Consider the following 23,458-nt stretch of genomic DNA (forward strand, 5'->3'; position numbering starts at 1 on the left):
AAAGCAACGGTTTTTTTTGATGGGTCTCACAATAACACAATCAGATTTGGACTTTTATGTGTAAAGCGCCGATTTATTAGAGTGTAGTGGTCTTGATAAAACTTGATTGATATCTTTTTAAAGGAAAACTACAGTGTCTCTTGATGGAGTTAGAAATGCCTCCTAACTGTTTTCTTCCAAACAAACAAAATGTAATAAACCAGGAGACTCCACAAAATATAATCAAAGAAATTTTACTCAACCATCCCTAAATATTGACTGACTTACTCATGCAAGATTTTTTTCAAAAAAAAAAAAAAAAAAAAAAAAAAAAAAAAAAAAAAAAAAAAAAAAAAAACATAAAAATTCAGCTTCAAAAGCTTCATTAATATATAGATTTTTATCTTTTTTTTAATGTTGGCGGACTCAAATTGTATTTAAATTTCGATTTTTTTTGGAATATAAAACTAATAATAAAAACTCTTATCAAAATTTTACATTCTTTACATCTTATCGTACTCTAACATTTAATGAGATTTTTTAAAATAATTGTATTTGTCCTCTCTAATATTCTCGATTCATACTTTTTGGTTTGTTTTTTTTTTCTCATTTGTGATTGAGCATTCATTTTTCTGCTTTTAATAGTATTAAGGTAAAAAGTGCATTTTAGAAGTTAAAAAATATTTTTGACTTTTTAAGGAGTAATTTTGCAATTTTTGTCTTATTTTTATTTTCCAATTTTCCCTGTTTAAAAGTTTTTGAATTGAAATTGCGTCCTTTTTACTGTACACAGCGATATCGCTAATTCTCTATTTTATTAAATAACTAAAACAGATAAATATTTTATACAAACAAACAAAAAATATAAACGGAATTGTATAACTGTATGTTTGTGTATTGAAATTTAAGAGAGTAAAAATATGAATACTCACGGTGCTTTTCACAAATATTGTCTGATGAAATGTATATAAAGTAAGTACAAGCACAACACTACGTTTACCGTAAATACATGAAAAGTACTACTGCAAAAATTATGTATCTACGTATTACTAGCAGTGTGTAGGAATATCTACAGTATAATAAAAAAAAAATAAAAATAGGTATATAAAACACGTAAAAACAAAAAAACATTTGTCAAACAGTTATTTCAGGTTTTCAGTTTCGACTTGATCTTCATATGTTTCGGATTAAAGTTACTGTTTTAATACAATTAATAACTATGAAGCTCGAATTACACCTACATAAATAATATATTTGTAAATAAATATACATAAACTAATGTAAAACATATTTGATTAGCATTTAATGAAAGAAAAATGCACGACCTATATAAGTAGTGTCAAATTTGAGTGATATTGCGAATTTCTTTTAATTTAAATTTCTCTACACTTCGGATTCCTATGATATGACAAGCTTATACAAAGATTTTAATATTGAAAATCGAATTGAATAGGCAGTGCTGACCAAAACAAAAACTAATGTATGAATCCAAAGCAAATTGGTGTATAATATCATCTACAAGAGCTCTCTGCAGATAGCAATGACATAGGAAATAATTACAATGATACTGTAATAAATAATAATTCTTTCAGTCTGATATTACACTCATTAATGGTTGTTTACAGAAATAACGAAAGCAATCTTATTATTTCCAAAGAAGTAGTGGAAAGTGCTAAAACAAGACGAAAATTCATTTATAAATCTAGGTAAATGATGCTTATACAAGTGACAGAATTTTTTTATTGATGAAACTATTGAAATCTTAACAAATAATATATCGGACAAATAACCTTTAAAAATGCACAGATAATCTTCTAAGGAGCTATATTTTTACCAAATTTTGTCGTGTACACCTAATATTTTTGTTTTTTACTCTACAAGAACTTTTGTTTTCCCCTGTCCAATTTCAAAAATCGAAAATCCAATGGAGCAAATTAGAAAAAAAAAGTAAAATTTTTATCAAAATGATCTATTTTAAAATAAATTTTCAAAAAAAAAAAAATAAATAAAAATTGTAATTATTTTTAACTTTCGGTTTAAAATGATATTTTTACACTAAACTTTTGTTTTCATTTTTTAATGAAAAATTAAATCAGTTTTAAAAAATTCTCAATCTATTTATGAAAAAACAACAAAATACATATTCATTAATGAGTTTAAATATTTGTGTGAACAAGTAAATATTTCAAATCTTTTTTTGCCTCCCTCCCCACATTTTGAAAAAATGTTGAGTAATTTCGAGCGGCCAAAATTAGGTATCCTTTCATTTCAAACTTTTTTTAATAGGTTCCTGTCTCTTTTAATTTTAAATAGATCCACAAGCTTTGTACACTCATCATATTTCGGAAATTCAGTTCAAGCTACCGCAATTTTGTCAAATTTAGTGACTGACAACATTTTATCCGATGTGATCGAACGTAGTTCTAGTGATTCACCATTAAAAACTAATACAAGGTGAGTAAAAAATGTAGATGCTAAAAAAAACAAAATATAGAGATAGAAATTTTTTTAATTAATTGATTAACAATAATTATTTTCAAGAATATAATTGAAAATCTATCTATTAAATATTAGTTTGATCTCTACTCAGTATCACCAAATACACATTATGAAGAATACTTAGAATTCAGATTATCTAGAATTTTCGCTTATTGTGGCATTTTGATCATTAATTTTATACCACGTATTGGGTTGATTTGCTGGATCTTCAATACCTAATTTCAGTACACGCATGTAATGTCTTTTACTTTTGAAATGCCATCTCAAATTTCTTGTTTTCAAATATGTTCTATTACAGGCTGTGCATATTTTACGTTTTATTTTGAATTTTCTCGATTTCTTTTCTTTGACTGCCTCTATTGTAGGTACTAATATTTTATTTTGAACAGGACTTAAACTGCGTATTATTGATATTTGGTAATCAGCACAACTGACATACGGAAGTTTTATGGTTCGCAAATCAAGAGGCTCACTGTTACTTTCGTTTTTCTCTGACTCACCTTCAACCATGATGATATGATTACTGTAATAAGGCATTTCTTGTTTATTATTTTCATTTTCACAAATAATGAGGTCGCTGGAGCTTTCGGACTCAAAAGTCAACTGAATGTCTTTCGATTTTCTTTTTCGTGATAAATCCTTTGATTGCTTACATTTTGTTAATTCATTTGTCGATTCCAAGAATAAAGGTCGATTTAAAATGACAAATTCTGGATCACTTATGATTGAATTATTGTTGCCATTGCTCTGTTGTTCCTCTTCTCTCAATATTTTTTTGTGTGAATGTGATGAAAATACACTTGGATATAAGTGAAATGGTCGAACCACAGCAACATTTGATTGTTGATTTGTAGAACGCTCCCATGGTCGAAAAAATATTTCAGATTTAGAATTATTTTCTAATTTTTGTGACCGCCTAATTTGCATTGTTTCTTCCTCCAACCAACAAACATTATCAGAATGGTTTATAAATACACCCCTGTCTTTGTCCACATTTATAGAGTACTCCATTTTGTTTGTTATGTTATGCTCAGTACAAAAGTCTTTGTTTTATTTATTAACTTTTTTTTTAATTTCATTTATTTTTTGATTTTGTCGTGTGCAAATCACGACGTGAATAACTTCTGTTTAAATTTCAATGTGGCACATTTTAAAATACAAACAATTTATTTTATACTGGATGCTGGTTGATAAGAAAGTAAAAGAGATTTCCATATGAGTAATAATGATCATCGTTGTGTGTGTTTTGTTTTTAAAATGTGTTTCTGTAACATCTTCTATAACGAACGTGTATTTATTTTGCCGATAAGGACTAGTATACAGTTTGGGGCACAACCACATAACAGGTCGCCCATTTAATCACATGATAGAGAAATATAATTTGTACTTTGATAAGTCTATACTAAAGTGTAGTGTCCGACGAATTAATATGATATCAATACAATTCAATTTTTTTCTTGGTCCTGTTTCTCATAAAGAAAAATTCTCTCAACAAAAGTTAACACATATTCTTATCTCAGGTGTTTACTTGTATTAACGATAATAGTTTTCGGTAAATAAATAAAAATATTTAAATTGCCTTTTGTAAATACAAAAATTGAGCAAGAATTATGGATGGTTACAAATTGAATCATAATTCGATTTGAAATAAATAATATTTTTTAAATCACGTTCTTAAAGTTTAAAAAAAAGTGATTCTTAAAACTTTAATAAAATCCCCTAGTTTTTCTAGATAGTAAATCATCATCAACATTGTTCATAATATTAAATATGTATTTTTATTTTGTATGTACTATTAAAACTGAATTGAGACACACAATTTAAAATGATACAAATGGAATTTTTAATCAAAAGAAAATGACATCGTTACTGAAAACCTTATCTTATCTTTTCATTTGTAACTAACATATACATTTACACAAACATATTTAAGATTGTGGTGAATTTAACATTTTCTAACCGATTTCGTGTTTTATTGTATTGTCAGAAATATGAATTTCTTATCAATTAAAAAAAATGGATTGAATGAATGCTTTTATTTGTTTCTATATAACCGTTTACGTTTTTACCAATATGAACATCAGCTATCTTGAATTCTTATTTTTTAGTAGATTATTTAATTGTACACACACATTCGTCGAAATTTTTCTTTAGTTTCGAATAAGTCATAGATTGTATAGGGCAGTTTTTTGTGAGCATTCGTTTGTAAAATATTTAAAATAAAAGAAATTTAAAATATTGATTGATAGCTTTATTCTTTTATTGAATATGTATGATCAAAATATATCTGCTAAACCTCTAATAACATTCAAATATGATGACAGTAGCAATGAAGCAGTAATTCTCAGAGAGGGGTCTCCAACACCCTCAAGTGGAAGTGATATAATTTCAAAAAATGATTCATTTTTATCAAAACATATTAAATCGTCAACTAAAAGTTTTAATTCAAATTCAAGGTAATAGTAACTCTAAAATTATATTATGTACATTATATTTTTTACCTAATGATTTCACGCTAATTTTGTAATTTTACCAATTAAATAAATCATTCTTCATATAAATCATCAATTTATATCATATTAAGCATATTAATTTATGTAAAATTTGCTATTCATGATTAGATAACAAACAGCGTGGCCAGTTTTGTGTTTAAGGTATCCTGGAGAAAACCTTGGAGCACCATGAAAATTTTGAACAATCCAAAAATTGATGAAAAAATTTTTATTTTGTTATTTTTTTTAAAGTCATTGCTTTTTTAAACGTTGGCGAACAAACAGAAAATTTTAAAAAATTTTGAATTTTTTTTCTAAAAGTTAAAAAAAAACTTGCTAATTATTTTTTTGCTACTTTTTTACATTTTTATCTGCAAAACTCTATTGTGAAACCAAAATCTAAAAATAATATTTTTTGATAATTTTGTTCGAAATATCTTAAGAGTTGTAAATATTTTAAAATTTCAAGAAGGTTTTCAATATCTGACAATTTGGTAATTTTCATACAATAAAATTACTTAAGATTTCAAAAATATCAAAACAAGAAAAAAAAATATTTTTTTTACATTTTTTGTAAAAAAAAAAATAATCAAATCATTCGTAAATTGTTCAAATTTGATTTTTGTTTGCAAAAATAGCAAATAATTAAAATTATACAAAAAATGTTGAAACGAAAAAAAAATTTTTTAAAAATTCATCAAAGATTTAAATTTTTCTGTCTTCTTTTCTGAAAATTTCCATAAAAATCCCGGATATTTTGACTACAATCCTGGAGACTGGAGATTTCCTGGATAGTTTACAACAATCCGGGAGATTCCAGGAAAAAACTGGAGATCTGACCACGCTGATAACAAACGTCATATTTGAATACATTTGAAATAAGTCATAATAATATGAAATGTTTCGTTTGTCTTTACAGATCATCTAAAACACAGTTATTTTCTCAAGTGGCGGCCACGACAGTTCGAAGTTCTAGCCCACACCCAAACAAGACTGTGAAAAATGATAGTCAGGATAGACCCGATAAACCGGAGAAACAAGAAAAGGAGAAAAAGAAGAAAGAAGTCAGTAGTAGTCGACAGAAAAGATTTCACCGACATTTTCTACAAATTTCCGAGGATGAAAAAGTTATAAATTGTAAGTTTTTTTCTTGTAGAGAAGAAGGATACATACAACTACATAATTAATTGCTTTTTTAAATAGATTTCTCATGTGCATTAGTAGCTGACATTTTGTTGCAAGGTCATCTTTATATAACCGAAAATTATTTTGCATTTTATTCAAATGTTTTTGGTTACGTAACGAAGGTAGGCTTGTTAAATTGTAAAATTTTCTAAACTTTTTATTCTGAAATAATTCTCTGTTCAGTTACTCATTCCAATTTCCACCGTGGTAAAAATTTCTCGTGAAAAAACAGCAAAAATTTTTCCTAATGCCGTATGTGTTTGTACGGCAGACGAAAGACATGTTTTTGGAAGTTTTATCAGTAGAGAAGCTGCTTTTAGACTAATGATAAGTATGTGGCACCCTTTAATTCCATCTGAACCAGAAACAGAGACACCTATTAAAATTCCTGATGCAGAAATGTCTGAATGTTCGGTGGAAGATGAAAGTAGTTGCTCCGTTAGTGGTAATGAAAGAGGTATTAAAAGTAGTAGTGAGGGACTTTTGCTGGCAACGAATTTGCCGCTGGCACTCCCATCTAAATTTTCTACAGGTATATAAATTAATAGTTAGGGTGTTCTAAATTAAACAATTATTTGTCACAAATTATTTTCCATTTGCTAAAAATTTAGTTTTTATTTTACAATTTATTTTTAAAAAAAAGTATCGTTGTTTTAAAGTCATATTTTGAGTAAAAAGTTATGATTCACAAAAAAGGATTAGGTTTTTTCTTACAAAAAATGAAGACCAAACAAATTTTAAAAAAATTAAATTAATTTAAGGCAGAAACACAGAATTGAAAATTGGATAATTTTATTTTGTAGTTCATCTACGAAAAAGTAATGGACCATTCCATTCTAAAAAATACCGAAATCCTGGATTTTAAATTTACATCATGATAACCATCCTAAAAATTGATGTACTCGAGACGACAAACAATCCTAATAAACAAAAAATTTGAAATAATAGACTTAAAATTTTGACCTTTTTTTCGCTACACGGATTTTTTCCATATTTTGCGATAAAAAAATTTTAAAACTATCATAAAATTTTAAAAAATAAGGAGAAAAAAATTTTGCTAATGCAAAAAGTATTGAAAAAAGTTCTTCATTTTTGATGGACATCACGATAAACTAAACCATCACGATAAATAGTTTTTCAGTTCTATTACGATTTTATGAAAAAATCGGGAAAAATCAAAACCGTGATTTTAGTATTTTTTAGAATGGAGTGCACCTAATATAAATTATATAAAATTTCTATATTTCCCATGATTTTATGTTTGACATTTTTATAGATATAATTCTGCCAACAAGTCGTTTGCAAAAGAGTGCCTCGATGGTTGACATTAAGAAGGCTCTCACAAAATACACGAAAAATAGTTTGAATGAATCATCTACAACAAAGTCAACACCGTCGCCATCTACAAGTACCCCTTCTACAACGAGATCTTCTCTGCATGTTAAAAGTCATCATTATATTTTTCAATTAATACCGTCTGAAATTCAAGTTGTGCATTTAGGCGTATTTTTTGCCGTTTTATTAACACTTTTCTCAGCATTTTTAATGTACAGAATTCAGGATATCGAATATAGAAAAAGTAGTTTACATCCACCAGATTTGAAATGGGTAAAGTATATTTCGACTTTTTGGTACATTTCATATATCATTTTCTATCTTTCTAGGGAGATGATCAAGACATGGATATATATGCTGAAATTCTAAATTGGCAACGACAGTTACAAGCAAAAAGTGTCTCCGAAGCGGAAATAGTACTGAACACAAATTTGGAACAAATTGCAAGAGTAAGTGATCAATAAATAAAGTAAATATCGTTTATATTGAAGAAAACAACACAAAACCAAAATTAGATGTTCTTAGATATAAGATGTTAGATATTAGAATTTAAATAAATCTTCAATATTTAGGCCATCCTGAAATAGATACCAATCCTGCATATATATTTTTATATTTGTGGCACACTACAACCTCTTTAGACTTAGTTAATGTATTAAGTGCCCACTGGATTGCTGCCGAAACTTCCCTCGGCGATGAATATTTGGCACAACCCCATCCACATTTTGCCTCGCAAGGCACAACATTTCTCATATTGATTTTGTTTTGATATAGAAGCGGTGTTTTAGAGATTTCTCTACAAAGAAGACCAGATAAATAGTTCAAAACATTTTCTGCGGATTGAACTCTAGAAGGATTAGATCTAAGTGTATCCTTTGATAAACATGTAACATTAAATATGCAACAATGTTTATCCAGTTCATTCATATATCTGGATATACTTTTTGTACAGAGAGCCAAACCCGGAAATTCTTTTTCTAGAAGAGTTTCAATAGTTACTGTACAAAGATAATTATTTACTGAAATAACAGAAAAATAATTGTTTTTATATTGTATTGAAAAACTATATGCATATACTACATACAGGTTTTAGGTATCCAATCGCCAACGCAATTTACCCAAATATGTATTTCTTTACCAATCCACTGAAATTCATCATGTAAAGCATCTTTGTTGTTCATATCATCGCAAAAAACTGGATAAATTTTTCCTTTTCTCCATAATTCAACTTTATTTCGACTTTGCAGTAAATTAATTATATCAGCTCCAGAGGTAGTGCGAACAAATGCGTATACAGTTATTCCTCGATTGGCTAAATCAAACACAATCTGTGTTCCGATTGCTGAATCTGCTTCAGTTACAACAGCATTTTTACCTTTCCAAACATCCATAGTTTATGTATTGAATGGGTGTTATCAAGTCTAAGTCAAAAAGAGAACTGATCAGTAATTCTAAATTTAAAATACTTTTGGTTTCTGTTAAAAAGTTGTTATTAATAAATTGTTGGCATTGATCATTGTTCAAAATAAATTATTCAATACACTTTTATAAGGCAAATACAATAATCAAAAATGTTATTCAAAAGCAAGTATAGAAGAAAAATTAAACAAAAGAAAAAAATAGATAGATAGAAAAAATAATAGGTAATAAAATGTAAAAATGTTGAAATTTTCTTACTCTTTCAATATTCAATAACAAAATCAAATATTACTTACTTCTATTTTATTTTTGGAAGATTAAAAAAATAGTTAAACAGAGATTTTTGTTTTTTATATTGTCCTTCGTGTAATAATTAATGAGTTGTATGCAGTGACTTTTTGTTGATTTATTTTTAGGTACGAAAGAGTTTGGAGACATTATCTTTATTGATTCATGATCGTAGCACCCGATTGGCAACGCTTTTAGGAGAGCAAAAAAATCAAGAGTCGCTGGACGACTCAAAAAACAGTTTTAATAATATCAATAATAATAATAATAAAGTTCATTTAAAAGTGTATGATATGAATAAAAATACGCTAGATTAGGTATACTATGAATTCAAAGTAAATAATCAATTGATAAATCACAATTATGTGTTCGCATTCAACTTATAGTAAAGATTTTGTTCAACAAATAGTGTTGTATAAAAAAAAATATATTTGAAAAATTTAGAAATTAAGTTTATAAATTTAGCTGAATAAAAAAAATTGCGTCTATAAAAAAACAAATACTAATAGTCGCATTAGAAAATGACTTATATTAAGCATTAAAATTGAAGCATTATATTAAGATAAATTAATGGTGTACGCATTATTAAAATTTTTGTTTATTTTTTTTTTACCTTACTCTTAAAAAAGCCAATAAAAGTGAATGCCAAAATATAATTTAGGTCGCTCCAATTTAAATGTTTTATAAAAAAGAAAAACTTTTGAATTAAAAATATATATGTGGCATATGTAATTAAATTCATTTCTAATTCTAATTGGCCGAATGATCTTGGATCGAAATTACGAAAGACATGATTACGGATATTAAGTATTGAAAATAAAAAACAAGGATGTCAAACATCAATTAGTTAATAAATTGTATCGAAATTGAATTCAATTATTAAATTAAGGGAGATAAATATGTATTTTTGAATGATTAATTGTAAGGCAGTTAAGGCAGTTGTTAATTGTTGAGGATCAGAAAATGAGTGATTTATATTGTAAAGCAAAATATTGTAACAAAATGGACTTACACAAATTAGGAGTACTAAGTACTTATTGTTTTTTTTATTATTGTTGTATGGTTTTAGGGAATCAAATATAATTTTTAAATTCAAAAAAATTGTATCAACAACCATTTCACGATTCAAACGTTAAAATGATTATATAAATATTATGATACGTTATTCTGAATTATTCACCCAGGCGAGATCGTTTCAGTTATGGGTTTTCACAAATTTAATTATGCTAATATTTTGTTCACATTCTTATTGCTTATTATTATTACAAAATGATTGCATTATTTAAAAGTACATAATTAAATAAAATTTTATAAAATTTGTTTTTGTTTGTGAATTTTCTGTAATTCAAGAATGACAGATCGTAAACAAGAATGTCGAGTGTTAACATTAAAATAGATAAAATAGTTAAACTTGATAAATAATTACATATAATATATGAATACAAACGATGTTTATCATTTGTAGATTACCTGTGATAATGATATTCTATAGTTTTTAAATCATATAATACATATACATAAAAATATGAAACATATATTAATAGTATATAATAATATTTAACAAAAAAAAAAAAAAAATACATAATCAATATCAAAGTATGTATGTCAAAATTAGGTATTTGTTTTTGCTGGGAATTGATTCTTATTAAATTTTCAGGTATTTTATTATTATCATTTAATTTTTCACTTATGCATAAATATAGGTCATACTTTTTATAATGTATTTTATCAAAGTAAGGGCGCTCCAAATGAAATTCAATAATTTTGTCCAAAATTTTTGAAATAAAATGGGGAGGGGGCAAAAAAAAAAAATAAAAAACTTTGAAATACTTTTTTTCATGCAATATGTCGAATTTCCAAAAATCTTTAACCGTTAATCAATATATTTGTTGTTTTAAGATTTTTTGCATTTATTTGATTATTTAAAATTGATTAAAAAACATTTTAATTAAAATTGAACAAAATTAATATCATAAAAATAATTGTCAAATTTTTTTTTTTTGAAAAAAAAAATTCAATAATTTTTTAGAAAATTATTTCTCAAAATACTAAAAATTCAAAAATTTTCTTGAAAAATTATGAAAATACAGCAACAATCGGTAATTTTTTCCGAAATTAAAATGGGTTTCATTTGGAGCGGCCTAAGTAATAAAAAATGTAATCAAAATTTTAAGAAAATAACCGTTTAGCAATTCTAAAACTTTAATTGATAATTTTTAATTAAACTATCGTATTCCTACATTTACCTTCAAATGTAATTTGAATACATACTACATATATTGCAAATTATTGTATGAAAAAGATGTTAAAAAAATATAAAGAGTTTTTCATAGAGAGTGGAATTATTTTTTTCTAGTTATGTGCATATGTATCAGATCAAATAATAATAAAAAATAATATAAAAAGAAAATCACAACTATTCATTCCATACTAAATTTAAATATTATAATAAATAAATAAGGGATACAACTGTTGAAAATGTTTTAGATATCCTCCTTCCTAATTATTTTAAAAATTCCCAAGAGGGATTTTGTATATCTAAAAACAAAAAATTCATTTTCACAAATTTTTGTATATTGTATAGTAATTTTTGACAAAAAAAAAGTATTTAAACTAATAAATAATACACTATCTAATTCTATTGTATAAAATTGTCTCTATTGTCTCTCTTCTCATGATCAATTGTCGCGTCTTTTGAACGCAGCCAGATGAGCGTAAGTTAAGCCCAACTAAGTCTCACTTGCTTCTGCACACAAAATTCTGAGTTATCAGTATGATGTTTCAATGGGATTCAATGGGAATGATGTTTCAATTGTTTTTCCTTGCCATCGCGCTGTTTAGTGCTCAAATTTCGAAACATTTTATTTTTTCAATAGTAGTTAGGCCGCTCCAAATTTTTTTTGAACTTTTTGTCCCATGCCCCATTTTCAAAGTCAAAAATCCAATGGGGCAACATAAAAAAAAAGTTGAAAATATCATCAAAATTGCCCGTTTTTTGGTCTTTTTTCATAGTTTTTCAAGAATTTTTCAAAAATTTTTTAAAAATTTTTAATATTTAAGAATTTTTGTATTGAAAAACGAAATAAAACATGAATTTTCTTCTCTAAAAATTTTTTCAAAAAAATTATGTTTCAAAATTTTTGACAGTTTTTTTATGAAATATTATTTTTGTTGAAATTTTTAACTTGAAATACTCTTATATCAAATTTAAATTATAAAATATCAATATAGACCATAAAAACAACTAAAACATTAATTAATGATCAAAAATTGTTCGAAAAAAATTTGGAGCGGCCTTACTCCACTTGAGAAGTTCATACCACTGTGGGTAACTTTGTAATGAAAGGCAATAAATTGTAAATTGTAATTAAATTAAATTAAATAAAAAAAATAAATTCCATTGAAAAAGGGTATTTTTGTACTGCTGATACTCGATAATCCCTCCTCCTTCGTAATATTTCAAAGTTCTTTGAAATTCAAAACATTTCGACAGTTGCAACACTCTAAATCAAACAACATAAGTGAACTGTTGTATGTTCTATCGTATGTTAGATTGCTATAATTGATTAGATGAAAATTTTTGTAAGTAAAATACATTTTATGTCTGTTAAGATTTCCTTTATTGATATTTTTAATTTAACATGATCTTACTTTTGAATTTCCAACAATACTTTTTTATACTTGCATAATAGTATTTTTAAGTCATTATCTTATCAACTGTTTACTGAAACATGACTAATTTTTTTATTTAAGCTAAGTTAATTTCCCTATATAAAATTTAATTGTTTACAAACGCTTTGCATTTGATATTTTGTTTTTTTTTTTATAAACATTTTTTGCAATAAGATTTTTTATAAGTTTATTTCCTGAAATCAATCAATATATAAGTATTGTCTTCTTTTACGAGAATCTTCATTTATGTTTCAGCAAACGTCTTAATGTAATTTTTTAACAAAAAGGAGAGGAAGAAAACATTTCATATCAACAAAAAAAAACAATACCGCAGAATACTTGGGAGCAATCTTTTCTAGGTGTTTGTTTAATAAATATTATTTTTTGTTTAAATATTGTTATTTTTTCTAAATAATTTATGTATTATGTATTTTAAGCAATTTTTTCACAAATGGCATTTGTAAATTCGGAACATTTTCCTTTGCCACCAAGATCACCAGTGATATATTTACCTTCTTTAATTGTTTCAAAACAAGCAGCTTGTATCTTGTCAGCGTGCGTATTCAACTCCATGTGTCGCAACATCATGCAGGCCGACAATAAAAGGGCAGTTGGATTGGCTAAATCTTTGCCAGCGATATCGGGAGCTGTTCCATGCACAGATTCGAAAAGAGCACCATTGATTCCAATATTTCCTGAAGGTGTAAGGCCCAATCCACCAATGAGACCAGCACACATATCCGAAAGAATATCACCATACAAGTTAGGCATAACCTTTAGAGTTTTAGAGAAAAAAAAAATTAAATTTATGCAATATGAATAAGTTTGGCTTAAACATACCAAGACATCATATTGACTGGGATCTTGTACCATATTCAAACAAACGGTGTCCAAATATTTCTCTTCGAATTTGATTTCAGGATGTTTTTTGGCGGTATCACGGCAGCATCTTAAGAAGAGGCCGTCCGACATGCGCCTTTAAAAAAATATTGATTGAAAATAAATACCAATAATACGAAAAAGTTTTACGGACATGATATTTGCTTTGTGGACAGCAGTGACCTTCTTTCGGCCGTTGGATTTTGCAAATTGAAAAGCAAACTCTGCAACCCTCATTGAAGCTTCTTCTGTGATCAACTTGATGCTTTGCACAACACCATCGACAATCTCATGCTCAATACCTGAATATTCACCTTCCGTGTTTTCACGAATAGTCACCACATCAACGTCGTCGTACAACGTTTTGTATCTAAATTCAGTACATTTTAGTTTGTGCAACGTGAAAAAAGAAGTTTTATTTACCCTTCAAGACTTCGACATGGCCGAACGTTGGCATACAAATCGAATTCTTTTCTCAAAGCCAAATTTAGAGAACGATGACCTTTTCCTACTGGTGTCATGAGTGGCCCTTTCAAACCAATTTGGTTACGGTTAACTGAATCGATGGCAGATTGTGGAATACCAAAGCGTCCGTCGGGATTTCTCACTGGCGTTACATCAACACTCTCCCACTCAATGGGAACCTTGGCAGCAGCAAAGATTTTCTGGACGGCAGCTGAAATTTCTGGTCCGATACCGTCTCCGGGAATCAAGGTAACTTTTTTAACGCCACCAGATGCAAAGTTACGAGCACCGATTGGTGTTGAGGCCTACAATCAGAATCAATATTTTAATAAAAAATTAAAACTATGCAAATATCATTTCAAAACAATATTTAAATATATACGCGTACAGATAACAACATAAATAATATTACGTAACGACTTATCCAAATGATTATATATATTCATGATAAGTTTATTTTCAATATGAAAAAATTGATCATCACAAATGTTTTGTCTTAAAATTACATTCACTCCTGTTAAAAACTAATTTTGTGTGCAAATTAGTCCTCACTAATTTTTTTTTTATATTATTGCATTTTTACGAAGTTATGTAAGAGTTGTTTCAGTTGTTTTTTATCAATTAAAGTTTAATTTTTTTTCAACGAATTTGAGTTAGTAGACCTAAAATAATACATATTTTCTCGACTTTTAATTATATAACTCTCAGAGATTTTTCCTTGAAACGTTTACAAGTGTGTACAATAAGATGATAAAAGAAAATTAGAATTTTATACTATTGTTTTCACTTTTCACAATATTCGAATGGAAATATAAGGAAATTTAAGAAATGATTTGCACGAACAACTATTAATTTGATGAATAAAAATGAATTTTCTTACAATTTTTCTAATAAAACGTGCAGCCATCGCGATTCGTTCAAACTTTATCGAGCTCCTGTCACAAACTGACTAAACGTCTTGTGTCACTTGATTTGCTGCATTGATTTTTAATTTCATCAATTAAAAGAATATCTGGTTGCACTTAAAGCTGTTAATTTTTGAAAATAATAAATTTGTCTTGATGCTATACTCTAGTAATTATCCACATTTTGGTAAGTAGTAGATTGATTTGAAAAACTTGCATTACTTGCAATAGCCCTTGTATCCCAGTAACGGAACTGAAACATATGTTGGGTAATATAATACTCTGAAAACAACACTCTATTCTAAATTATTATGAATTTCAACTGTCATTCAAATCTTATTTACATATCACATTCTTATTTACATCACAAGACTTGTTTGTTTTTTTTTTCAAAATGCTTTACTAAAATGGATAGTTTTAAAGATTACTGGGATGTGTTGCCAAATAAATCAACTGAAATTGAAAAGGTAAAAGCCCTTCAACGACGATCAAAGTTTATTTTACAAAATAATAATTTGAATAATCGACAGATAGATTTATAGCATTTACATTGACATATATTGATAAGACTTTTTTTTTTCAATTTTAGGAGTTGAAACAATTTTTATCAAATGCAAGACTACAGACACAAGTGAATGGTTTTATTTCAGATATTCAATCTGACTCATTATTGACGGACGATGTTATCCGATTTTTACGATATAGCCTGAACGATCATCCATATCCTGGCTTTAATCTTGTCAATATCATAAAGGATGACGCACCATACGAAAAAATTTTTGACGAAATGGAATATTATACAGTTTCTACTGGTGTCGAAAATGTGTCGGAAAGCAGGGAATATGAAAAGGTTTATTGTGTGTTAGCGAATCTCAGTCTTGTTCCAGAATTCTACGAACGACTTTGTTTGCAAGTTTTACCTGTACTAAATGAAGCGAATATTTGTGAAACTGCTGTCGTATATTCGATGCTTTCCCGCAAAGATGACCTCTTAGATCGATTCTTGGAGTACCAACAGAAACTAAAACTTTGCGACAACCCAAAGATATATATGTTCAATCACCTGACGTTAAATAGTCAAAATGTTTTGCACGAATTTATGACTTTGAAAGATCACAAATCGTATCAGCATCACGATCATGAACTGAGTCAATATGCAAGAGTGATTAAATTAATAGATGCTTTTAATAGTCAAACAGAAGAAGATATAGACCTGAAGAGTTTTTTAAATTGGATAGAGCCTTTGCTACAAGAGATAGACGATCCAAAGAAAAATAAAATGATCAAGCTATATTTGCTCGAAATGAAACGGGAACAATTGCTCATAAAATTTTTGCAAAATAATTCTTCGGTGAAACTTGTTAACGTTTTCCATATTAGTAGACAACGTAAAATTTTATATGAACTGCTCGATAACGTTAATATTTCTTACAAGATGTATGAAAGACTGAAGCCAATCGTTATATCCCATCATAATTTAATGAGTCTAATGCTAGAAGAATACAATCCGTTCCAAATAGTGCCAAAAAAGGATGAGCTGGAATTCTTTTCTATCATATTGTGTACAAAAATTCAATTGGATTTGATGTTGCTAGACGAAAGCCAAGAAAACTATCAACAAGTGCTGGACAAAAATATCACTCAAATTAAGGAAATATCAAAGAATATCAAAGAGATGAGTAAACAGTTGAGATTTTGCGAAATTCTGTTTGCCACGCTCTTTGTAAGGTTTGAAGATTTAATTGAAAATCCACTGCAAAGCCAATTGATTTGTTTCAATCGAGAAACAATAGTTGAGTCATCAAATTTTGAACAAAAATATCAAATCAAAAAATCTAATCGACAGTCAATCAATACCGAATTTATGGCATGCGAGTCATTCATACGGGCAATCCTGAACTTTATTAAAGTATATTTATTGCGGATCAAGCGATCTCATGCATATATTGAAGAGACCGAAGCCAATATAAATTGGCATATGAAAATTCTCGACAATACTAATGATGCGTTATATCGTCTTTCAATTATTACCAAGTGTATATCGCAGTTCATTGGAGGAAGTTTTCGAATACACACAATTCACTTAGATTCTCTAATTAAGCCACACCAGATAATAAATGAACACGATCTTAGTACGGATGAAGAAGAAATAGGATATAAATTCCACGTCTCACGAAGACGCATAAAGAGATTACGCAAAAGCAAGGTCAGCGTTGATTCCGAAAGAACTTCATATTCAACCACAAATGGATCTGAAAATGTATTGCTCGACATGAAATGTTCTTACTCATCGGAACGAGGACGACCTCGTAAAATGTTAAACAAAATGCTATCGAATCCCGATACACTTGCAACTTTGTGTGCGATTCGGGGGGATACGATTGAATTGAAAAATGTTATAAAAGTGCGTTTGTTTTTCTTAAATTTATCAACTGAAATAACAAATTATCTTACGTTTCTTTCTTCTTTTTTAGAAATACGATCTTTTTGGAACGCCAGCAGATCACTATGTTTGTTATATGGAAAAATTTGAGGAACAAAAGCTCATCATATCAAACGCTCTCAAAAACAAAAATATGGATTTTCAAAACAATTATGAAAATGAATTCGAAGCCTCAAAAATCGTGACATTCGGTTCAGCAGCACCGATTGTCCAACGTCAAGAAGAACTTGATATATTAGAAAAGCACAAGTCCACATACAAGTTTTTGCACCAATATGAAATTGATGGTATAAAAATTGTCAGTTTATTAGATTTGAATATCAGCCTTCCCTGTACTTTTTCTCAAAATCGATTTATTTATACACACGTTAGTCGAAATTTTGATCGAATACAAAATATATCTCGAAATGAGTTACAATCACATGGGTATGTCCCTTACTGTTACAATTTAATTGAATACCTTGAATCGTATAAGCATGTGTATAGTAACAAGGAGATAACAATACAAGAGTTTTTGACAAAGGAATTTTATCCATTGAAGGAAAAAGAAATAACCAACCGTATTGCAAAGATTGAGTTATTTATGAAGCTAAAGAAGAATGCTTTAAGCTCATTCGCTTCAGTAGAGGCGCTCGAAGATAAATGTTATCAAATTTTTGAGACATTCAAGTTTGATGTTAGTTATTTTCAACGATTAATTAGTTATTTGAATACAGCAAAAAAGTTATTAGATTTCCATTCAAATGAATTTGACTTTAGTCCAGATGCATTGTTAATGCTCAATTTGGATACAGTAATCGGTGAAATTGTAAATATTGAAAAAGTACCGCCAACGGAGATTGAAGAGTTAGTAGTGGGTTTAGGAAAAAGTTTAGTACATGTCTTAATCAACTACAACCTGTGTCCAATAGTAACACAAACTTCCATGACTGATTTGGAAGAACATGCCCTTTTGGGATATTTAGACTCTTGTTTGAAAACAGAGGTAAGAAAAATTGTAAATATTTAAAGTGAACTTATTTCTTATTGAGTAATATAACTACAATTTATACAGGTTTGTGATATAGCTAAATATCATTCAAATGATAGCTGCTTAAAAATGGAAAGTAGTTATCTTTTGCCATTTATTGAACGCAGTAATTTAATGGCAGCCCAATTGATACGTGAACTACATGGAATCTCAACCGACAAAGACTTAAATTTCAATATGAGCATCATTAGGGATTTAGCCATACTGCCACAAATTCAAATATTATCGAAACTGTTTAACAATAATTGCATAATGACCGTCTTGAATTATGACAACATTGACTTACGTTTGCTTCATAAATATCTTATATCCACAACAAACTTTAAAGAAGGCATACACTCTATTGAAAGCATCAAGGAGATTCAATACAAACGCCATCAAATATATTTTGAAAAAATTAAGGATGTTTTTCTTGCTCGATTGATAGATGCATCCGACGACGAAGACGATTACTGGTATCTCTGCAAAATTGTGAATTTCAACTTGAAATCAGAATACGTTAATAAACACTTACATAAAATTAAGGATAATGTGTTGGCTAAGAGACTGCTAAAAGATTTGTTATCTGAATCGCATGACAAATGTTTACGACCGAGCTACATAGCACAAATCAAAAATTGGATAATCGAAGTAGAAGTCTATGAACAAATAGCGATGATACTTGGTGATGTAAATTGGTTAGATATCCGACAGAAGAGTTTTAATGAAACGGACTTAATGCTTCAAGAAATTCTAGATAGTAATGAATTGTACAATGTATTGCCAAAATGGATAGAACTTCATCCGTTGCATAAAATAAGCGATTCTAATATGATTGAAAACATAAAGAGAAGCTTTGAAATGTCTATTCTGAAGAACAACAATGACAAAACATTTAAAATTCTATTTGGTGCAATTGATTCGATGAAAGCAGAAAATGTTATAGAACTGTATGAAACCTTAATAGCGGAAGTCGACACGTTGAAAACATTAAAATTAGTAGTTGATTATTTGCAAAGAACGTCCAGGAAAAAGGAACGATATCAAAAGTATCAAATTTCAATAAGAATTTTCGAGTGTCTAAACGAATTAGAGAGACAAAACTTGTGGAACTTAAAGACGTTCCCGTTGTTAATATTGGAACAGTTTTTAATGAATACCAGATTTGAAATTTTGACAAAAGTTTTGAGCGCCATTAAACCGTTGCTTTACGAAAAGACTTGTAGGTTATGCCATGATAATCATGAGAGTGATTACAGTAACGGGAGCATGAGCATTACCAATTTGACTCATCTTGTTGACATTTCTAACTCGGGAAGTAGCGATTACATTATGATAAACTATGACACAAACCATATAGGTGAGTTTATTACGGTGGATTGTGTCAATGTTATGTTGCGATTGTATGCAAGTAAAGCATTGGATATTCGGATATCGGAACGGTATTCTGCGGCTAGCTATAGTATCTTATCACGTGTTAGTATCGAGTCATCACGTTCTCCCAATGTGCATCAAATGCCAAAAGAGGCTCCTCCAAAGGAGTCTTGGGTTACGGATGAAGATGCTGGCATCTGTATGAGTTGTAACAAGGCAATATTTACCCTTTTAACCCGTCGTCATCATTGTCGTCGATGTGGAAAAGTTGTTTGTCATACATGTTCTACAAAACGTGTAAAAATTCCTGAATTGTACGGTGATGTTCTTGTTCGAGCTTGCAATAATTGCTTTTACCAAATGGAGATAGAAAAAGAAACTAAGCAAACAAGTTCCATAAATGATTACTCCATAGATAACCAATGGCAACTTACAGGCAGCGAAAAACATGATAATGTTGTACGCGAGGAGTTTAGTTATGAATATGCGCCGAACGTGAATTTATGTCTTTCCATTTGCGATTTATATCTGTCTGACCATGAATGTGCACAGTTTCTATTACATCATGCTAGTAAATTGGAAGCCCTTTTTCGTCCAGTTGAGCCAGGTCATGCGAATCCTGAAATGGACTACGAGTTGGTTGGAAAAATGATACATTGTCTAGCATTGGCCGCGAAAGTGCGTGGAGCTTCGGATGAGTGCAATGAAATAATTGCCCATTCGGATATTATGCAGGCCCTCGTAGAAAATAAATGCGAGTCTTTGATGCCAATGGAGCCGATTAACTTACACAGCATTCGGAAGTTGCGAGATGCTTTAATCAGAGCTGAACAATGGCGTTTGGCTTTAGAGATTTCTTTAAAATATAATTTCTCGACACTTGGCGTGATGGCTTCTTGGGGTATCATTTGCTTAAAAGCTGGTTCTTTTATGACTGCTAGAGAGAAATTCGCACACTGTTTTAAGATTGTTGATGTAAGTACAGATCGCCAAAGATCCTTATTTTCTGTTGTTTTATCAGATGAGCAAATAACAGCAAAACAAGTGCAAGAATGGGAGCAAATTAAACGTCCTATTCAAACTTCTGGCCTATTGAACGAAATATTGAGCATTCTTGAGAATAGTTATTATCCATCACTAGTTAGGTCAGTGACAAATAACAAATCTTCTCTAAAGGAAAATTTAGATGGTACTGAACCTGCTTATAATTTTACAAGTCGCCTAAAGAACCTAAAAAATATCACACAAAATATATTTGAGGATGTTGTGCCTGAACGAAAAATGTTCAGGGAAACACGAGCATTACCCAAAGATGCAAAAGGATTCATGTATAAAAATCAAATTATGAGATGTAAATATTTTGAAGAATCTATCTTTTATCTCAATTCATATGGCACTCACTTGGATATTATTGATTATTTGATCAAGCATCATCAAATTGTATCTGCTCTTCGTTATATTCTGATACAAAAAATTGAACCAGATACCTTTGTACATCGCATTTACTATCCGTGTCTCAGGCAAAATAACGTTGACATAATCTTTGATTACATGATGGACTTGGATGAAACTCTCATTTTATGGAAGAATTATATTTTGCACCTATGCAGGCATCTTGAGAAACGAGCAAGTTGGAAAGAATTGTATGACATTCAAGTTTTAATTAAAGATCCAATTCGGGCGAGTATGACATGCATTAAATTTTACAATATGAACTGCAAGAGTTATCGAGATTTGATGAACAATCGACAACAGTTGATAAAAGCACAAAGACATTTGGAACAGGAATTCGAACTCGCAAGTCATTGGGAGAATATAAAAACTTGCAAAGTTGAAAAAACAAACTCGTTGATCATGAAAAGAGATATGAAAACTTTGAGTTGCTTATTAAATCTCATATCAATGCAATTAGATACTGCAGCATTTTTAGCTCAATGTGAATTAGATGGTTACGATGTATGTGAATACATTTCAAAAGTAAGAATAAATTAAATTACTTTAACTTTAATCTTTTGGCTTTTAAGTTCCATAATTTTTACATATCATTATAGATTTGTGCGGATGCAAAGACGAAGCTTCCAACACTTTTCGATAGTAGTCGTGAAAAACTCATATTAGCTGTTCTTATTATTGTCCTAGGAAAAACTATAGATGCTGGTTTCACCTTATCGTTTAGGTATGCTTTGTTTAAAAAATAAAAAAAATACATTTTATGTTTAATAACCTATTATGTTTAATCAACACATTTTTTCGATTTTTTTATGTAGGATAATCGTAGAGTTTAATCTCGATGCTACTCAAGTGTATGGAATAAGTGCGAAATTTTTGGCTGCTAACGATCGTATTAAAGACATTTCAAGTTTAATCCGCTGTATACATTCCAAAGATACACTCCAATCAAATCTTACGGCGCTTTCTGACGAAATTCTCTGCTTGGCTGTGAAAACTGGTTTTCAACACTATGGGAACAATAAAAAAAATGAGCTTGTGGCCTTAATTTCCGACGTCAAAGACATTGGAACTAAGATTATGTGTTACATATATACAAATCAACTTAAATCTGCGTATTTATTAGCAGTAAAGAACGATCGCATCAACGATATTAAAAAAATACTTCGAAAAGCTGAATTGATAGATCAAAAACAAGTAAAAAAACTCTGTGAAAAAAAACTGTTATTGAGCAAAATAGATAATACTAACAACGTGTGATCAATAATATTATATGCATTAAAACCATTACTTTTTTTTGTTAGATAAAAGTTTAATCATTTAAATAAAGTACAGAAATGTTATAAATGTTCTAATTACCTATAAATATATACATAAGCTACATTTAGGCGATCCTTTCCAAATTGATGATTCTAATCTTATCTTTACCTTAAACCTTTTAATTTTTGGTATTCTGTTGACTGACCATTCTAATAACGCTGGAAGAGTACAAAAACAAGACACTGTTTAACGAATTTTAATGAAAGTTTCATTCCGAAACTGATGTAAGAATGCGGTAGAAGAAATGATCTTCACGCAATAAGTTGAGCTCTTCTTGGACTGTGAACCCCGCAGTGGTCATAATTTTAAAAATGTTTCGTCTTATTTTGGATTTCTAATTCAGGGCAGAAACACAGTCAATTTGATTAAAAAATTAACATTAAAACTTATTGTACGAAAATCTCTATTTTTCTGTTTTTCTAACTGTATAATGTTTTTTATTATGTACATTTTTACTAAAACATCTTAACGCCAATAATGTATTGTAGTGGTTTAACGTTATTTTTCTTAGTTACATACATAAGTATGTAGTATAAAAAACTAAAAAAAACATTATTTAAATAATATTTCTAGGAAAACTTTTCCGCTTCGCCAAAACTGTTTATGTGCGAGATATCATTTGTGCAATTGATATTGAGGTGAAAGTAAATGAGTTTAAAACAGTCAAAAACAAATTTTGACAGTTGCTTCTTGTATGCTTTGAATTGTTTTTCTTAAATAAATAAAAATTTCGTTATTCAATAAA

The 23,458-nt window shown here is 28.9% G+C and overlaps 3 protein-coding genes and 1 long non-coding RNA gene across 7 annotated transcripts; 2 read left to right on the forward strand and 2 right to left on the reverse strand.

Moving 5' to 3' along the window:
- Positions 1 to 920: 920 nt before the first annotated feature.
- Positions 921 to 10,371, forward strand: LOC134829078 (GRAM domain-containing protein 2B-like). Of its 4 annotated transcripts, XM_063842074.1 has the most exons (10): positions 921 to 1,312; positions 1,433 to 1,548; positions 1,605 to 1,685; positions 2,293 to 2,433; positions 5,890 to 6,107; positions 6,174 to 6,277; positions 6,339 to 6,687; positions 7,432 to 7,763; positions 7,820 to 7,939; positions 9,326 to 10,368. In XM_063842074.1, exons 2-10 carry the CDS (start codon positions 1,541 to 1,543, stop codon positions 9,512 to 9,514), a joined length of 1,542 nt encoding a protein of 513 aa, XP_063698144.1. In that variant the 5' UTR covers positions 921 to 1,312; positions 1,433 to 1,540; the 3' UTR covers positions 9,515 to 10,368. The 4 variants fall into 4 exon arrangements, with proteins under 4 accessions (XP_063698144.1, XP_063698167.1, XP_063698160.1 ...); XM_063842097.1 differs by having other exon boundaries at positions 921 to 1,548; positions 9,301 to 9,352; XM_063842090.1 differs by lacking the exon at positions 9,326 to 10,368 and adding an exon at positions 8,577 to 8,933 and having other exon boundaries at positions 921 to 1,548.
- LOC134829108 (uncharacterized) lies at positions 7,956 to 8,713 on the reverse strand. The gene is made up of 2 exons (XR_010161907.1): positions 8,575 to 8,713; positions 7,956 to 8,509 (listed from the first exon to the last, which is right to left on the reverse strand). It is a non-coding gene; the product is annotated as an uncharacterized LOC134829108 (long non-coding RNA).
- Positions 10,372 to 12,869: 2,498 nt separating the features above from the next.
- LOC134836880 (probable isocitrate dehydrogenase [NAD] subunit alpha, mitochondrial) lies at positions 12,870 to 15,338 on the reverse strand. The gene is made up of 5 exons (XM_063852150.1): positions 15,094 to 15,338; positions 14,172 to 14,518; positions 13,903 to 14,118; positions 13,710 to 13,845; positions 12,870 to 13,643 (listed from the first exon to the last, which is right to left on the reverse strand). The coding sequence occupies exons 1-5, from the start codon at positions 15,118 to 15,120 to the stop codon at positions 13,302 to 13,304; spliced, it is 1,068 nt and encodes a 355-aa protein (XP_063708220.1). The 5' UTR covers positions 15,121 to 15,338; the 3' UTR covers positions 12,870 to 13,301.
- Positions 15,339 to 15,528: 190 nt separating this feature from the next.
- Positions 15,529 to 22,675, forward strand: LOC134838394 (zinc finger FYVE domain-containing protein 26 homolog). Its single transcript, XM_063853914.1, has 6 exons — positions 15,529 to 15,585; positions 15,708 to 17,522; positions 17,593 to 18,546; positions 18,616 to 21,921; positions 21,996 to 22,120; positions 22,212 to 22,675. The coding sequence occupies exons 2-6, from the start codon at positions 15,906 to 15,908 to the stop codon at positions 22,651 to 22,653; spliced, it is 6,444 nt and encodes a 2,147-aa protein (XP_063709984.1). The 5' UTR covers positions 15,529 to 15,585; positions 15,708 to 15,905; the 3' UTR covers positions 22,654 to 22,675.
- The last annotated feature ends 783 nt before the right edge of the window (positions 22,676 to 23,458 follow it).

The sequence above is a fragment of the Culicoides brevitarsis genome, chromosome 1 (assembly GCF_036172545.1).
Source record: "Culicoides brevitarsis isolate CSIRO-B50_1 chromosome 1, AGI_CSIRO_Cbre_v1, whole genome shotgun sequence".
Taxonomy (NCBI): domain Eukaryota; kingdom Metazoa; phylum Arthropoda; class Insecta; order Diptera; family Ceratopogonidae; genus Culicoides; species Culicoides brevitarsis.

Excerpts from the sequence above, each read along its gene's own strand:
- LOC134836880 (XM_063852150.1), bottom strand. The coding sequence starts at position 15,120 with ATGGCTGCACGTTTTATTAGAAAAATT. Across the intron at positions 14,519-15,093 it reads CACGTTTTATTAGAAAAATT|GCCTCAACACCAATCGGTGC; the intron begins GTAAGAAAATTC and ends TTCTGATTGTAG. Across the intron at positions 13,644-13,709 it reads CCAGTCAATATGATGTCTTG|GTTATGCCTAACTTGTATGG; the intron begins GTATGTTTAAGC and ends AAAACTCTAAAG.
- LOC134829078 (XM_063842074.1), top strand. Across the intron at positions 1,686-2,292 it reads AAATTCATTTATAAATCTAG|ATCCACAAGCTTTGTACACT; the intron begins GTAAATGATGCT and ends AATTTTAAATAG. Across the intron at positions 6,108-6,173 it reads GGATGAAAAAGTTATAAATT|ATTTCTCATGTGCATTAGTA; the intron begins GTAAGTTTTTTT and ends TTTTTTAAATAG.
- LOC134838394 (XM_063853914.1), top strand. The coding sequence starts at position 15,906 with ATGGAATATTATACAGTTTCTACTGGTGTCGAAAATGTGTCGGAAAGC. Across the intron at positions 17,523-17,592 it reads AATTGAAAAATGTTATAAAA|AAATACGATCTTTTTGGAAC; the intron begins GTGCGTTTGTTT and ends CTTCTTTTTTAG. Across the intron at positions 22,121-22,211 it reads GGTTTCACCTTATCGTTTAG|GATAATCGTAGAGTTTAATC; the intron begins GTATGCTTTGTT and ends TTTTTTATGTAG.